The 17616-nt window shown below is 31.8% G+C and overlaps 5 protein-coding genes and 1 long non-coding RNA gene across 7 annotated transcripts; 2 read left to right on the top strand and 4 right to left on the bottom strand.

Moving 5' to 3' along the window:
- Nucleotides 1-1544: 1544 nt before the first annotated feature.
- Nucleotides 1545-10673, top strand: LOC100748351 (calcium-transporting ATPase type 2C member 1). Of its 2 annotated transcripts, none has more exons than XM_033319837.1 (15): nucleotides 1545-1688; nucleotides 3583-3783; nucleotides 3873-3962; nucleotides 4051-4148; nucleotides 4538-4796; nucleotides 4878-5214; nucleotides 5298-5686; nucleotides 5776-5932; nucleotides 5996-6166; nucleotides 6250-6565; nucleotides 6642-6827; nucleotides 6929-7076; nucleotides 7150-7245; nucleotides 7323-7464; nucleotides 7549-7682. In XM_033319837.1, exons 1-15 carry the CDS (start codon nucleotides 1578-1580, stop codon nucleotides 7680-7682), a joined length of 2835 nt encoding a protein of 944 aa, XP_033175728.1. In that variant the 5' UTR covers nucleotides 1545-1577. The 2 variants fall into 2 exon arrangements, with proteins under 2 accessions (XP_033175728.1, XP_024225393.1); XM_024369625.2 differs by lacking the exon at nucleotides 1545-1688 and adding an exon at nucleotides 10436-10673 and having other exon boundaries at nucleotides 7549-7641.
- Nucleotides 2221-3290, bottom strand: LOC105681011. The gene is made up of 2 exons (XR_001102413.3): nucleotides 3023-3290; nucleotides 2221-2460 (listed from the first exon to the last, which is right to left on the bottom strand). It is a non-coding gene; the product is annotated as an uncharacterized LOC105681011 (long non-coding RNA).
- On the bottom strand, nucleotides 7768-9861 carry LOC100748747. The gene is made up of 3 exons (XM_003484410.4): nucleotides 9447-9861; nucleotides 8979-9091; nucleotides 7768-8732 (listed from the first exon to the last, which is right to left on the bottom strand). The coding sequence occupies exons 1-3, from the start codon at nucleotides 9462-9464 to the stop codon at nucleotides 8615-8617; spliced, it is 249 nt and encodes an 82-aa protein (XP_003484458.1). The 5' UTR covers nucleotides 9465-9861; the 3' UTR covers nucleotides 7768-8614.
- Nucleotides 10039-11394, bottom strand: LOC100740967. The gene is made up of 3 exons (XM_003484430.4): nucleotides 11265-11394; nucleotides 10450-10581; nucleotides 10039-10328 (listed from the first exon to the last, which is right to left on the bottom strand). The coding sequence occupies exons 1-3, from the start codon at nucleotides 11283-11285 to the stop codon at nucleotides 10185-10187; spliced, it is 297 nt and encodes a 98-aa protein (XP_003484478.1). The 5' UTR covers nucleotides 11286-11394; the 3' UTR covers nucleotides 10039-10184.
- A 112-nt stretch (nucleotides 11395-11506) lies between these two features.
- LOC100748865 lies at nucleotides 11507-12371 on the top strand. The gene is made up of 2 exons (XM_024370661.2): nucleotides 11507-11687; nucleotides 11779-12371. The coding sequence occupies exons 1-2, from the start codon at nucleotides 11652-11654 to the stop codon at nucleotides 12148-12150; spliced, it is 408 nt and encodes a 135-aa protein (XP_024226429.1). The 5' UTR covers nucleotides 11507-11651; the 3' UTR covers nucleotides 12151-12371.
- Nucleotides 12222-16668, bottom strand: LOC100748551 (beta-1,3-glucan-binding protein 1). The gene is made up of 8 exons (XM_012386531.3): nucleotides 16442-16668; nucleotides 14975-15202; nucleotides 14678-14892; nucleotides 14368-14504; nucleotides 14124-14290; nucleotides 13101-13435; nucleotides 12435-12536; nucleotides 12222-12361 (listed from the first exon to the last, which is right to left on the bottom strand). Exons 1-8 carry the CDS (start codon nucleotides 16584-16586, stop codon nucleotides 12260-12262), a joined length of 1431 nt encoding a protein of 476 aa, XP_012241954.1. The 5' UTR covers nucleotides 16587-16668; the 3' UTR covers nucleotides 12222-12259.
- Nucleotides 16669-17616: the final 948 nt, after the last annotated feature.

The following is a 17616-nucleotide window of genomic DNA, read 5'->3' as shown; positions in this document are numbered from 1 at the left end:
ATTTATCTCAATAACAGACAATCGTATATAATATATGGTTCACTTTTTATCTGATTTTTATTATCGTTTATTAAATAGGAAGCTTTTCTTTGATATTCCTTGTCTTTTTCCTTTTGTGATAACACGTGTAAAGTATTCGTTGTAGGTACATTGGTATATCTTCCATCGAAATTGAAATGTCGTTTCTCCATATAAAGTAACAGACTACTTTGACTGTAATGTAATGTAGTAGTATACATATGTATGTAAGTAATACTATTAGTTTCAATGAACATCATTTAAATTTAAGTCAAAGTATTTTGCAATCCCGATTAAACTAGACGAATAATTATTTCATTTAAGGTAATCTTCGAGATATTTACTATCTGTACATGCTTCTTTAGGAAATCGATGAAGCTCTTTTGTTTAATTTAAAAGTAGGTTAGTAGCAGTCGTAAGCATTATCCGGTTAAGTGTCTTTGCCGGTTCTTTCCAGATTCCATTAAACTTGACGGAAAAATATGTTCTTAAAATAATCGATACGTTACATGTCGATTGTTTATTAGAAACAAGTATTTAATTTCTATTATATGATCTATCAAGTTAAATATTTATAGATATCGTAAACAATAAGTGTCGCAAGATCATTTAAAGAGAACAATATTCATCCATCTCTACTGCATACAATATCGTTCTACCCACTGTCAGGTGTCGAAATTCTTCGAATCTTCTAGCAAGCGTGCCAACTTGTACGTTCCAATGAATCTACTAAAATTATTATCGTCTTTTTTGCCGTTGGTTATTTGACAATAATTAAATTACCAAGGATCTTCAGAAATGCATTCGTTCGACCTTCGCGTGACTGGGAACCAGCAGATATTTAATTTCCTCACACATACACATACAACTATAATATAAATACTATATCGATGGTGTGCTAGAAGAGTGACACATTTAAAAAGTCGTCAATCGAAATATTTGCAAAAATTAATTTAAAAAATAAATTATTTTCTATGATTAGGTAAAATTATTTCGTAACTTTATTTAATAAAATTATATCATTTAATGTCATAGTTCAAAAAGCTGTCTTAATTCTTTCTTTAATAGTAAAGCATATACAGGAACAATATTTTATTAAAAACCCATAAAATTCACGGAAAATCTTTTGTTATCAAATGATTCGATAATTAATAATCTTTTATTTCAAAGTTCTTGTTTCAAGCCAATTTTGTAATTTTACTTATCTTATGATTCAATTTTAGATATCGGTCATTTTGGTACCACTCTTCTACTAACTTCTAGTAGAAATCAATGATATGTAATACATGAGTACATACGTAATATTCGGTATATATTCAATGCCAACACGTTTTGACAGGAATTCATTCGGACCATGAGCTGTGTGTTTCCTTTTTTCGAAACTGTAAAACCGGACTGACGGATAGTAACGTATATTGTTAAAGAGATATTGCGAAATCCTATCTCCAATAAGAATTTTGACTTTAAAATCAGCGGCGTACAAAATCGTCGTGGCATATATCGTCGATAATTAACGAGCTAGGAAACAAAAAAGAAAAATAGAACGTGGCTTAGAAGAGATGAAAGACACAGCGAGTAAGAAATACGAAAAACTTTTCGAAGATAATGAACTTGATGCTGCCGCCGCAGCTACTGACAAGGAACGCAACGAAAATGTACCGGTGAAAGAGGTAAGGATTATCCTAGATTATAATAATATCGCATTATCGAATTTACAGCATTGTTAAACCATCCCATGCAGTTTTCTATTTATCTATTTAATATCAATTATTCTTTATAATATATCTTTTCCTTTAACTATACTATACGGCATATGTGCGCTGTTTTATTTTGTAATAAACAAGGTTTAGTCTTCAATATCATAGCTCTTCCTTATTAAAAAAGGAACAATTCTGAGTGACATTCTTTATATTTTATTATTAGAAGCATAAGAAAGAATTAAAATGAATTGTAAACTTAGAGTGTGAAATGAAAAATTGTTTAGAATACGTTAACATGAAAAGTTCATTGCAACCATTATGTCTTCAAATGTTTCGCTATCGATCGAATATTTAGCCTGCCAACAGCACCTTCTGGAGCTACTATTGTTACCTGATTTCATCTACGAGTAATCTTTTTCTCATTTCGTTGTTGAGATATGTCATTTTTATGTTTGTTAAAAAAGTTCATTGAAAACAATAGTATCTATAACGTATCTATACATTTTTCTTGGATGGATTATCTAACACATTGAAGATAATGAGAATTACCTAACTATTAATATAGAACAGATGGTATTGATTGTGAATGGTAATTTTCTAACGTTAAACCACAGGCATAAAGCAGCATTTTGAAATGTTTGCAATGATAGTGTAGGCAGCAAATATTCTGAATATGTTGACCTAAGGTAATAAGTGTAGCAATGTGGCCTTGCGCATTCTATGAAAAACGGATCGATAATTGCTGGAATGGAAAATCGAATATTTACAATTTGTACAATATTTTAAAGTTGATGTTGCATGGAAATTTTTTACAGCCAACAATTAAAATTCTGTTTCTCTCGTTACTTTGTAAATTGAATATTCGAAATGAATACGTATAAATTATAGATATAATTATATGTTATATAAATGTTAGTTCCTGGAAAAGTAATTCCCCCTTCCGTAATTTAGGAATCAGTTCTTACAGTCGAAAGTATTGGAACGTTATTTCAGGCTTAAACTGCGTAGTACAATACTTTCAAATACGATAATGGAAAATACATATAATAGGTATATATATTAATTAGTTATCGTATTATATCTATACATAATAGATAAAACATTTATAAAAATTACATATATTGAGTACAACCATCTGTAATATTCAGTAAATTCGTAATACTTGATAGAGTCATTCATTTTTTACTAATATCCTTAGATCATATTTGAAGTAAAGTAATAATAATATGTAATGATATTCGTCAATAGTTTCGTGAATTTTTCAAGGTTAGAAATTGTGGTTAATCATATTTCAATGTCTTTACCTTACAAGATAACATTATTTTAAAAAAAATTTATCGTAAAATATGCTTATTGTATAAATGTTTTGTTATTTTTGCAAATATATTGCACCCATTTCTGTGTTAGATTGATACGCCCTATAATACAAACAGAATGCAAGGTACACGTGTCACCTTACTAAACGTCGGTTTGACACTGATGATTTTATTTTACATTTTTTAAGTACAAATAAATTAAATGCAGTTACAACTTCATTATGTACATATATTTATCAACAAAATATTATTTATGTTTATAGTTCCTTTGATGTATACTGTAAAATGTGGAAAATCCTTAATGGGTTTAACAATGCGTCATCAATGTCGGCAATGTATATCTCGGAGTAGCAAGTGTTTTGATAGTAAAAAAGATCAATATTTTTGTCAAAAAAACAATGTGTTTAGTTTTATTAAATTTGTTATCTATTACTTTAAAATGAACAAAAGTTCGTGATAAAGGTTAGAAAATCGTTTTCATGTCTGTTAAATTTGGGCGAACATTTGAAAAATATTGAATAGAAAACATTTAGTTTTCATTTTTTAAGGGGAAAGATCAAACATCAGAAATGTGGTTAACAACAGCTGAAGCAGCCAGCCTTGGTGCTGAGGAAGTAGCAGCTAGATTACATGTTGACATAAGAACAGGTCTTTGGTGGCAGGAGGCTGATCATCGAAGACAATTAGTTGGCTTCAATGAATTCAGTGTTAAAGAAGAGGAACCAACATGGAAAAAGTATCTTGAACAGGTACTTGAAGGGTTTTCAGTGTATTATTTAATTTTAAATTAATATGAATAATAAAATATAAAATTTATTATATCCTTTTCTTTTTGCAGTTTAAAAATCCTCTAATTCTGTTACTTCTTGGTTCTGCCTTCGTCAGTGTATGTATGAGGCAATTTGATGATGCAGTCAGTATTACAGTGGTAAGTTTATCATAGTTCCTGTCAGCGTGATATTTCTCTAATTACATTTTAATTAACATTTACACTAATAAAGTATATCTCTTCTTAGGCTATCATAATAGTAGTGACAGTTGCTTTTGTACAAGAATATCGTTCTGAAAAATCCTTAGAAGAATTAAATAAACTGGTGCCACCAACTTGTCACTGGTAAGAAAATTTGTAATATTTATCAAATATTTATCCAATGAAAATTATGTAAAATTATATTAAGTATAGTAAAGATAAAAATTGTTGATAACATTTATTTAAATTAACATTTCCTCTAGAAATATGGTCTTTGGAGGATATATTAACCCTTTGTATGGAGTATTACTTTGCTTTCTTAAAACAGAAGATATAGTATCCAATTCCAATCAATAGATTAATAAGGTGAAATTCCCTCCCCTTTATTTAGAATGTCCAATTTTAAAGATGCACAGTTCTAGGTTGAGAATGGAAGTTAAACTTTTTAATTTAATTTTATAATATACAACAATGTTTTAAAAGGTGTTAGAAAATTTTGATATCAAAATAATTCTTTGAATATTTTTTTACAGCTTAAGAGAAGGCTGCGTAGAAACATTTCTTGCTCGCAATTTAGTTCCTGGTGATGTAGTTTACTTAAATATTGGTGATAGAGTACCTGCAGATATCAGGATATTTGAAGCAATAGATTTAGCAATTGATGAGAGTAGTTTTACTGGAGAAACTGAACCAGCACAAAAATCAACAGCTCCATTACTTAAAACTAATGGATTAACAACAAAGAGAAATATTGCGTTTATGGGTACATTAGTGCGTTGTGGCAATGGAAAAGTAAGTTCTATTAAATTTCAATGGGTTCATAATGTAGCAATTATGTAAAATTAATTTAAATGTATAAAAAATATTCTATAGGGTATAGTAGTGAATACAGGAGAAAAAAGTGAATTTGGAGAAGTTTTCTCAATGATGCAGGCCGAAGAAGCTCCAAAAACACCACTTCAAAGAAGTATGGATATTTTGGGTACTCAATTATCCTTTTACTCATTCTGCATTATTGGTATTATTATGCTTCTTGGCTGGATCCAAGGCAAAGCTATACTTGAAATGTTTACCATCAGTGTGAGTTTAGCAGTAGCAGCTATACCAGAAGGTTTGCCTATTGTTGTAACTGTGACCTTAGCATTGGGTGTTATGAGGATGGCTAAAAGAAAAGCCATTGTGAAGAAATTACCAACAGTGGAAACATTGGGTAAATATATGTGCAACAGAGTTTCATAATCATTTATCAAAGCTAGACAAAGATATATAGATAGTATGTCGTCAAATGCGTAGGTTGTGTAAACGTGATATGTTCTGATAAAACTGGTACTATTACGAAGAATGAAATGACTGTAACCATTCTGATGACATCGGAAGGATACATAGCTGATGTTACTGGAGCTGGTTATAATGATAAAGGAGAAGTACGAATTCGAAAATGTGACAACATGGATCTTGCACGTACCGCCATTAGCAACATGTTGGAAGTAGGATGTGTTTGCAACAATGCTATACTGCAAAATGATACTTTACTTGGTCAACCAACGGAAGGTGCGTTGATAGCGGTGGCAATGAAATACGGAATGTACGGAGTTGCTGATAGATATCTACGATTACAAGAATATCCATTTTCATCCGAACAGAAAATGATGGCTGTAAAATGTACTCCCAAATATGGAGAGGTAAATAACAATTTGTTAAATAATTCTTTAATTATTAATACCATTTATATTAAATATTTTTATTATATTTTTGTAAATATATGTTACAGAATAAGCAAGAAATATATTTTGTAAAAGGTGCTTTGGATAAGATTTTACCGTTATGTACCAAGTACTCTATGAATGGTCAAGTACATTCTTTGAATCAAAAGAAAGATGAAGAATTTTTAACAGAAGCTTATGATGTTGGGCAACAAGGATTAAGAGGTACGTTTTAATGACGATAACAATTTCAATTTCTTTACTTAATACTTTTTAATATATTTACAGTAATTGGATTGGCACGTGGTACATCGTTGCAAGATCTAATGTATGTTGGTCTCGTTGGTATATGTGATCCTCCACGACCACACGTTCGTGAATCTATAACGACTCTTATAAATAGTGGCGTTAAGGTAAAAATGGTTACTGGCGATGCCAAAGAAACTGCATCCGCAATAGGTACAACATAGATTTATTGAATTTTTTATAGTTTGTAAAGATATTGCAAGAATAATGCATTGTAACATATTTTTTTATTTTAGCAAGTATGATTGGGTTAGATGTACTTCATTCGCGGCTAATCTCTGGAGATGAGATTGATTTAATGTCCGAACACCAGCTAGAGCAATGTATCAATAGCGTTAGTGTATTTTATCGGGTTACGCCTAAGCACAAATTGTGTATCGTAAAAGCCTTGCAAAGGGAAGGAAATATAGTGGGCATGACAGGAGATGGTGTGAATGATGGAGTTGCTTTGAAAAAAGCAGATATAGGCATAGCCATGGGTAAAAATGGTACTGATGTTTGTAAAGAAGCTGCGGACATGATTTTGGTGGATGACGATTTTGAAACTATTATGTACATATTAGTTTCTTCTTTAATAATTCTCAACATTTTTTACATTCACTTTACTTTAATTGCATATATCTTTTAGTGCTGCAATTGAGGAAGGAAAAGGAATTTTTCATAATATACGAAATTTTGTAAGATTTCAATTAAGTACTAGCATAGCTGCTCTATCTTTAATTGCACTTGCTACTTTGATGGGTATACCAAATCCGTTAAATGCAATGCAAATTCTATGGATTAATATTATTATGGATGGACCACCTGCTCAAAGGTAATCAAAAGAGAGAGGTAGAAATCAAAAAAGTTCTCTATGATACATTAGATGGTTCTAGATACATTATCATGTTTATATATTTAATTTGTTTGTTACAGTCTTGGCGTTGAACCAGTTGATAAGGATGTCTTAAAACAAAAACCACGCAACACAAAAGAACCGATGATCACTCGACAGCTTATTATTAATGTATTGTTATCGGCTACTATTATTATTATTGGTACTTTGTGGGTTTATAATAACGAGGTACGAAATTTATTGTAAAGAACATTCATGTTTTATAATCTTTATAACTTTTCTCGTGTCTTGTTTTTATTAGATGACGACTGATGGTAACACTGCAAGGGATACAACCATGACATTTACATGTTTCGTTTTCTTCGATATGTTTAATGCTCTAAGCTGTAGATCACAGGTAAAAAAAAAATAATGAAATTGTTTAACATTGTAATATATATTTTCCATGAATTAAACATGTCATAAACATTTCAGACCAAATCAATATTTACTATTGGTTTATTTAGTAACAAAATGTTCCTGGTAGCCGTAACATTATCAGTAATAGGACAAATGCTAGTGATCTACTTTCCACCGTTACAACGAGTTTTCCAAACCGAAGCTCTTTCGGCAGTAGGTGCGTATTTTAAACGAAGCTTTTATAATATTTCATTTTTATTTTTGAACTTTTGAAGGAAATATTTGTTTCTGTTTTCAACAGATATCTTGGTTCTTGTTGGAATCACGTCAAGCGTTTTCATAATTAGCGAGATAAAGAAATTAATAGAAAGGCAGCTGTATAACCTACGAGCAGGTACACGATATTATAATAAATCCGAAATGGATTTTGTATGACAGTTACAGTCTGCCGAAGATAAGGCGGACAAGGATCATTTGGAATAAAATACCCAATACACATCGTACGGGTAGTAGTCATTCGTTTATCAATAATATCTCGCTATACACTCGACTATGCTTGCACATTTGTAAACTTGTATGTGCACTTGTCACGGAACGAACATTTTCTGCGTCTAACTAAACGCGTTTAACTAAGATTTAAAATGACTGCGTTTTTTAACCTTTGCAAATTTTTCTGTCTTTCTGATGTACGATACCCGATTTCTAGGCGCTAGAATCTAACCGTTTTTCGTCTTCACGGTGATTATATTGGACACTTCATAGGCTCTAGAAATGCTATGCACATTCCACAAATTTTTCATAGACTATCAATTTTAATGGTATTACTCGTAATTGTATTTGTAGTAATTTCTGCATCGATTTATCATAATATTCTAATGTCTAACACATTTTTTCATTCATCTGACTAACGAAGTAATTTGTCTTTTGAGATAAATACATAGACTCGTTTCTACTTTCGCGAACTCGTATTGTCGAACAAAAAGATTCATAACCCGCGGCGAAGAAACATAATGTTTACATGTTTACAACATAATTAAGCATATCGATTGATTGCATTTAAAAATACAATTGGTTATGATTGGGAGAATAAATGATCTTGTAATGTTCCTTAATTCCATAGCGTGACTCGATGTGTTTCTGATAACAAGAAAAGATGTAAGGATATAATGCAAAGTATTGAAAGTTACATATTGTATGTTATTATTGTGCAACATGGAATATATATAATCGTTTTCTTGTAATCCGAAGCAAAATCGTGTATGTACTATATGTCATTTCACAAACGATCACCCTATATGATAATAATCACAACTCATAGAATGATTATTAACTAGATGTCTTAATAGCGTAATTTAATATTCTTTATCTTAATGAATTCCCTCAAGGGCGCTGAAAGTTTTGTATTGATACAGATCTGGTCCTCCATAACCATAGAGTAATTTTCCCCTGCCATTTTCATCATAGTATGGGTAGCGATATTTAGGCCTATAAATAATCAGTTAATAATTAATAAAATCTTGTGATTGCATTTATTTTTAAACAAAAATCGATGCATATGTGTTTTACACCTTTAGACGATTATTTCCTTAATAATATGTATGTAATATTACAAATTGTAATTTAGCATGAGATTATTGTAATCCTTTTTACAACTGTGTAACAGCGAACCATTGTTTACCTCCTTTCAATATGTTTAATCTATCCTCTTTGTATGTTTCTTTAATCTCTTACCGTTCAAAATACTGGAAATTAGGTGCCTTTGGTTGAGCTATCGTCGCCGCGGTTTCAACGATTAATCCAAGTAAACAGGCAACGATTATTGTCGCAAAGATCATGGTCGTCCACTGAAAGTATGTCAGTTCGTATTAGCGTGTTGAAACAAAAATATGCGAAAAGGTATCCTACATTTATCGTATACATATATCTTAGATGAATCTATTAAATGTTTCATAATAAATAGTACGAAAAAGAAAAAGAAACGAGCATCGTTTTATGTGGCACGTGCACCGTAAACAGGTCAAGAAGTACCTACTTTAGACCTACTTTAGCCAAAGATTACATATTCCTTGAATCCTTTTTAATTTACTGTAAATGTTTACACAAGCATAATTCTATTTACGTATGTTTCTCTACTTGCACATTTATCTTTATTTTTATTTCGAAGTTTTATTTCGTTCGATTTTTAGTTAGTTTACTTACGGGAGCGTGTCTTGCCATTTCGGTGACCGCAGAGTAATACTTTCAATTTGCAGAACGAAAAGCAAATTCGTCACAAAGTGTAACACTAGATATGCGAGTGTCTTTATTCCGATGTATCGTTTTTCATCGAAATACAAATAATGTAGATTATTTTAATTGAGAAAGAACGAGAGGAAGACGATAGATACTACGGCCCGTACGATCGGTCTGTTTCCGTTTTTCTGATTCTACTTTTAGTTTGCCTTATTCCGAAGTCCGTTACTGTGCTTCATTCCGTCCCCACTTCGCCTTTTCTTTGTATGAAGTGAAAGTCGTACATTTTACATACGCACACCTGCTAAGATTGCGACGAATTGAATTTTTACGCACTACTGTTATTTGGAATTCGTCGAAAGTCGATTATACAATTGACAATTGACGAAATTCCTTGAAAAAAGCATGACTTTGAAGTCTAAATAAATATACATACTTTTAAAGCAGAATATATCTTTTTAAATAAAAAGGAAGACGAAGAAGAATTGTATTTAAGTATAAAGTATAATATATTTAAAAATATTACATACAAAATAGAATACTATTTATCCAATTTAAATACTCGAAAGAAAAATGTTTATTTTTGTTTTACTAAAATACACTTGATTTTTTACTACAATTAGCGTAATCAATTTTACTTATAAGATAGTTTTCATTCATTTTTGATATATTTCTTTTTGCAGATTAGCGATTTCCTATTAGTTTTTACGCAGATCTTATTAATGGCTCCTGGATTCCGACTCCCATACCGATCTTTGCTATTGCGATCTCTCCATGACGACCATTTTCCTTCTCGTATCTGATTCTTCTCTGTTTCCCATCTTCTGGATCAAAGTGCCATTGTGTTTGCTGCGCAACGATTAATATATGATTATTCACTTAATGCAAGTAATCGTACCATTCTTAACTAGATTTTCTCAGAACTTTTATTTTAACCTTGATTTTCTGTTTCACAGAATATTATACTTGCCTCGTGGATGAGCGGTATCCCCGCTACGTTATACTGAATTAGATCGTGAATAAATGAGAAAATGCTGATGCCTTCGGCGACCGATACGATTCTATCAGCGTTAAGCAGCAAGACAAGAAAAATCGAAATTGTCTAAAATGTCCAAAAATTTATCGATGTAATTTAATCCTAGTTCTATATGCATAGAATAGTATATATAATAAACGCGTATCCTTGCATGATTATTTTGTAAATTATCATTCTTTATTTGAGCATGTTCAATCAGTATAAGAATGCTTTATACTAAATTGTTATGTAAATGTAAAATTCACAGTTTTTATTTTCGTATATTATTAATCTTTGAGCTATAATTTTATATTTTCTTCTATCTATCCTATTATGTTATATTTATTTAATTTCTCAATGTTTTATACATGTTTCTTTTGTGCTTATAAAAAATTAGAAAGAAGATTAGCAACGAACGACGATATTAGTAAATTTAATCTATTTATACAAATGTGTCATCTTTTTCAAGCTATTACGAAACTTATTATTCTGCGAATTCACTTGTAACGATTATACGACTTAATTTTGAAACACGTCATGCACGAATGTAACTTATCTCTCTTATTAAGTTCAAGTATGCGATTATATAAAATAATTCCAACAATTTCTCTTATTTCTTCCCTTATAAATAACCACAAAACACAAAACACAAGTTTTACATCTCTACTATTCATTCTAACTGATTACTAGCTCCAAAACCGCTTCAGAGAAGGAACTACAAAAACGATCGAAAAATCGCTGTTTGCAATTGTGTAGTAAATTGTAAGTACCAAACTACGGGGGAAATCCATGTTGTTCCTCTTCGAGGTGGTCACGTAGGATCACGTTGACGACAGCCTGATTGATGATATCGGAATGAGTGCGGAATACCAACTAACTCTGCTCAGAAGGACACAGTGGAAAAGAAATCAGTTGGTATATCGTGGCAGTCTGGCGCAATGGAATCAGTGAAAGTAAAGAAAACCGATGTCGAGGAAGGAGGCGCGAATCGTTTGAAGAGCAACGCTTCGACGATTGACAATTCTATCACGAAAAAATCATAATGTATTCTATGCACGAAATTTTCACCCACTCGAAAGACATAAAGGTGAGTGGGCACCATGAATGATGGGATATTGCTTTCCCTGTCTTCCTACCTGGAGGTTCGATAAAAGAAAATGCGCGCGAACCACGCGTTAATATTAATCTGCGCGGTAAGTGGGTCTACGCTCGGATATATCGATCGTGATCTACAGTAAAAACTTATCAGAAAATCGTTTCATGATTGTTTTATTGCATGTACAGCTGTGCATAGTAGTCCAGTGCGATGGAACTGTTTCAACTCGAGTCGCTAGGACACTTCCGTTTGGCTTGTCTCCCTCGAGATGGATGGCCACGATTCGTTCGCTATGGTCTAGTGGAAGATTTTGGGAATGGCCAAGAAACGGTGTGGATGGTTTTCTGAGACTGGTAGCTTCTCCGGACACTAGGAAGAAGATGATGTTTGAATTCAGACCAGAGGATGGACCTCGTGCCTCGTTTGATTATCAGAGACGCTATGGCTATCGAGGACAACGACTGATTGAATTGCTTGGTTCTGGTTTCCATCCGGATGACGTGCCTTATCAAGAACCGTTGCCTGCTTCCGTGTTGGTACCTCCTCCGCTTCCCTTCTAATTGCTGTGTGTTTTATCAATTTATATGGATTTATATGAAGGAATACGAAAGCGATAGAAAATAGAAAGGAATGATTAAATGTGTTTCTCAATCAAAGTGAAAAATGGAATCAGACAGCCAGGATTTTAATGTAGTCTATATGAAGACCGGTGTCACTGTTCCTCCAGGTTGCTTGCCATTTGTTGGCTGCTGAATAGAAATTGAGGAGTGCCTGAAATCAATGATATTGTGTTTTAAATGTCCTGTTTTTGGTAATGGAAGTCGAATTTTTTAAGTAGATGTACCTTCGATTCGACGTCTCTCCAGGGCTTTGCGTACTCGCTGCTGACGCAGCCGTCTGGGAAGATCAAGTGACCTCCTACGGCTAGACCGATGTTTATATAAGCCTGTTAAAACGTGGAAAATGTTAAATGAACTATTTAGAATTAAAGATTATAGAAAAGGCATAAGTCATATTCTTCTTCTGTAAGAAAGCAATTTTTAAATTCTGTTCTTCAACTACTTGATGCACATGCTCGTGACACGTAACGATATATTACTCTAAGTATTTTCTAATTTAATTAGATCCAGGTACTACGATATTTTATATTAAAATATGTATGTATTTTAGCCGTTTTTTATTATAAAAAGATTTAATTGCTTGCGTTACTAAACCAAAGAGAGATTTGCGCGTGAAGGAGTTAGTTTACTGTTCTTCTTTCTACAAAAATTGTGCATTTGTTGGCAAGTCTTACATTTTTTAAGGTTCTTCTACATTTCAGTTATGTATTTCTTTCAGCCACCAAATAGTATAAACATCAGAAAATTACTAAAAATAGACTTGTCATATTTCTTCCTTGTGATCTTAGATTGTTAGCAGTATTACAAGACGAACAGATAAAGAAAGATGGTGAAATAGGCACGGGAAAAAATGTAAAAGTAGTTACATATTTGCAGTTTAAAGTACTAACCGGATTATTGAACAAACTTGGTGGAACTTCTTGATCGCCATACTGTTCTTCATCAACCTTGAGCGTGATTCGATCGCTTTTCCATTCCAAATCGTACACATGATAATCATCTGACCATAATTTCGTCGAAGTCTTTTTAGGTAGCATTAATCGATTATCACGTGGAGAATGTTGGTTTATGGTCGTCGCATGAGCTCCAGCTATGAGAATGTGCCCGCTAATGTCGTCTCCTCTTCGCGTTTTGAGGAATGGATTTCCGTTTGAATGAGCCACTATGATGTCAGAATGGAGCGGCGAATTTGGTGTACTTTCGTTTATGTTCTCTAGAGTGAGTACTAAAATATAACAATGAATTATACACCATTTACTAAATTAAATAATCGATCTTGATAATTGAATTTTTTAAAATAGTGACACACAATACAGTACAGAGCCTCCCATATCCGTACTAATAAGGAGACAAAATTGTCCGGATAATGAAATCTTCGACAAAAGAAAAAAAATCGCTTTTCTCAAAATAGAGATCAAAAAAATTGTTAATTTGTTTCAATATTTGTGGATTTTATATTTCTCTGGCTGCTAGAAGCCATTGAGGTCTTTTATTGAATTATTTATCATTTATTTGTACATAATCCTTACCTCGCGGCTTACGATAGCTTCCGGTTTGTACAATACATTCCGCTTTTTCTACAATACATTCTGGTCTCTATGTTAAGATATATTTATAACTGTCTATATCTATTTGTTCAATTTTCCGTATGTATCTCAAGTTTTATATGTTTATGACACATTTGTCACTCATAAACTATATATCGTATTTTGGCAAGTATTTCTTGTAGATGTGAAAATAAGTCATATAATAATATACACGTTCAATAACATATATCTACGTACATAATACGTAACGAGAGTTCGGATGCAAGAGGCTCTACTGTTTATTAATTGGTATATTTAGCAGTTAACAATTAATTCGCGAAATATCATAACTATATAAAGATGCACAAAATGTACGATAGAACTCACAAGGATATAACCAGTCACCACGAGGCAATTTGGCACGGATTTGAATGCGTCCGTGCTGGAAAGCGAACGATGACTTGGTATTTAATCGTCCTGATATAACAGGCGGTAAAATGTACGCTGCAAATGCATTCCGTTTGCAATCATCGGTATTAGCTACGCCTGTACAGCTAAAGAGACATTCAAGATTTTTAACATGACGATTATGACTTCATTATGATTGACTTTGTGATAATTAAAATTTTACCTCGTCAAAGTCAGATTTCCGTTTGTAACGAAGTTGGGACCAAACTTATCATTGGTGAAGGTTGGTTTAATATGCAAAATACCATCTTTGACTTCCACGTTGTCGCTATTCTTCATGTATACGACAAATTCATAATTCTAAAATAAAACAATAAATTTTTAACTGTCTTAATTCGATTTTATCTATGTTATTCCTTAACATATTAGATTTATTATTTCTAGAGAGGACAGAATACATGTTACATGTCTTCTACTATCTTCTTTAATAATTTAAGTCTATCTATAAATTCAAACGTGGTTAGTATATTTACCGGAATGCCAGAAAAACGCTCGAGGTTCGTCCAAAGATTCGTATTAAGAAAATCGAAATTTTCTTCGAAGATCGTTTGTCCTGCACAGATAGTTTTTCCTTTCGTCTGCTGATTTATCGAACTACCTTCAAAGATTTTAGTCTGCGATGGTGTCGAACAGGTGATGTTATCTGCGGTACCTCCGTCCACTGGAGTTCCATCGTAATTGTAAAATTCTAAAGACAGAAAGAGTAAAATGAACGGTCAATGTTTTACAGAGAAACAGTACCAAAATCATTTCTTTTATTTTCAACAAACCTTTGACTTCGTACTCTTGGTTAAGTAAATTATAACCAAGACCTTCGTAAACGACATGGAGCCAATAATAAATCTTGTCGCCTCGTTTTAATCTCGTGCTTCTATCTTCATATGTCCAACGGCCATTTCTTTTTTTTATGATGTCAATGGCAATAGTACCCGCTTCAAGGCTGTAGAAATCGTCGTTAAATTTTACGTGATATGCGACCAAACTGATACCATCCTCATCTGAGCAGAAAAAGTATTTTCTTCGTCAAAAATTGTCAGTGTTTTTAGAGATACATTAATCTCACGATATATAATTTAAAATAGTAGAATTTTGTAAGTATGTATAAATATAGCTCTAAAGAGTTAAATAAGTGATTCGTACGCAAAGATTTGTTTTATCTACAATAATTTACATGATAATGAATACTATACTTTGGATACTTATTTACATATTTTTGCCTGTTATGTATATTATAGTGGTAAAATGGATCATTGAAGAAACCTATTCAGAGTACAATACAAATTTTCTCGCAGTAATTTAATTCAAAATTATCGATGATAATATTTTTTTTTATATAAGCATAATCTTGTTTATTGTATAATATATCGTATCGAGGAAATTTCAAGTGCATCACTATTGTATCAGTGTGCGTGCAATGTACAGATTAAAATATGCAAATTCTCTACTGAGTCATCAATCAAAGATTATCACTGGAACTATCGAATTGTGCAATTCGATGCGCGAGTAATTTCTTTTGCGAATTAAAATATTACACTTACAATTGTTACATAAAACGCAAAAAGGGTATCGCAAGATATTTTATACGTGTTTTTCGTGTGTATACAATTTTCGTACTCTTCCTTTAAACAAACACATTCCTTTCGTTAAGCTGTAAAATATTTCCTTGTTCCTGTTCATCTTCGACGGTTATCTCTATCAACCATTTCATTTGAATAATTTTTAGAGATGTACCGACTAAGTCGACCAATAAATCGTCTTTTAAGGCTATTGCCGATTATTTTCAGACACGTTTAAACCCAAGCAGAAAATTGTTTACCTTTTTTTTTATTTTTATTCTATTATAAAATTAAGAAATTATGACCAAAGTTTCTAGTTAATTGGTATTTATTTAGTTTATGTATCTGTAAGTATATTTAATTACTTAGGTTGTTTAATTATTTTAATTAATTAGGTTAATTATTAACCTGTGTTAATTATGTACCTGTAAGTAAATATACCATGTTACTACATATTGAAAAATGTTAAAATTATACTAATGACGAAAAAGAGAGAACATCGTATTTTTATTTCTATGCTTTAGCAAGATGCCTTAGCACTTAAGCCAGATAATCGGTCACAAGTCGGTACATCTCTCATAATTTAAAAAAATAACAGAACACAAAAGTTGCACAAAGATACTGGTATCAAGTAAACATACATATAGATAGTAGACACCAAAAATAAGGAATCCTACTCACCTGGAATAGACATCCGTAATCCTTTTGGATAAAGAGGTTCTACGCTCGCTGCTGGAGGAATATATTGTGCTGAATTTTCTTGAATTACTACGTTAAACAATAAAATGGCATTAAGAAGTAGCCACTTCGTTCCGAGAACGCTCATGATGACCACGTTCGATGATGCTGCCGGTACAAGCGATACTGAGGAGTAGAACGCTGCTGTGGCGTTTTATTAGAAACAGGTTTTTATATAAATACATATGCATAACGCATATTTATCTCTATGAAGCTTCCCATCTCGGAAACGATCTTCCACTCTTTTGCGGATTGGCGATTCTCCGACTGACGCTAAAAAACTCTATTCAGTTAATCGAACAACGTAAAAATCATGAACTACAGAAGTGATTAATAATTGGTTTGATTCATTTCGTTGATTGTCAATACATACGTATAATCTTTATATTGTTGCTTCGATGAAACAGTCCAAAAATTGAAGTTAAAATTCGAATTAGTTTATATATCTTATTAATCTTTAAATATAATGCGAAATTCACTTTTTAATCTATTTTTTATTCCAATAATTTTGATTTTCAATTGCTATTTTAATTACAGACAGCTAAATTCAGTAGGAATATATAATTACGTAAAAATGATTAATTATTGTTCTATGAAATATTGTAATTCTCGTAAATTATTAATCGTCGCTCAATTTCTCTTAATCGAGTAAAGAGAATACTTGGCTAAAGTAAAGAAATAAATTAATTAGTTTATATCACACGATATTCTCGGTTTTCCCAGTATTTTGTAAGAGTTGAAGAATTTCTCCGATAGATAAAATGTTTCTCGATTACGATATGTATTGGTACTAATATATGTTTCTTGTCTTTATCATGTAGTAGTAAATGATTGTTGGTATCATTTCACAATCTTTATATATTCATTTCTTTTTGATGACAGTGACATGAGAACGCTGATAAAACAGATTTAATCCGCACAAGTGAGATATTTTTATTAATCTTGCTGGTTTACTTTTTTTGTAATAATAATTCGTTTCGTAAAAGATAGAGAAGGACTTAAAATTAATAATTTTAATTATGGAAAATACATTCCTTATGAAAACAATATTATCAACTTTAGTTTTTCTCCTCAACTTCACTTTTTTTATTTTATTAAATTTTTTCTTAATTTAATCA

The sequence above is a fragment of the Bombus impatiens genome, unplaced genomic scaffold (assembly GCF_000188095.3).
Source record: "Bombus impatiens unplaced genomic scaffold, BIMP_2.2 scf_0010, whole genome shotgun sequence".
NCBI lineage: Eukaryota > Metazoa > Arthropoda > Insecta > Hymenoptera > Apidae > Bombus > Bombus impatiens.
This window is presented reverse-complemented; position numbering and strand designations above follow the sequence as displayed.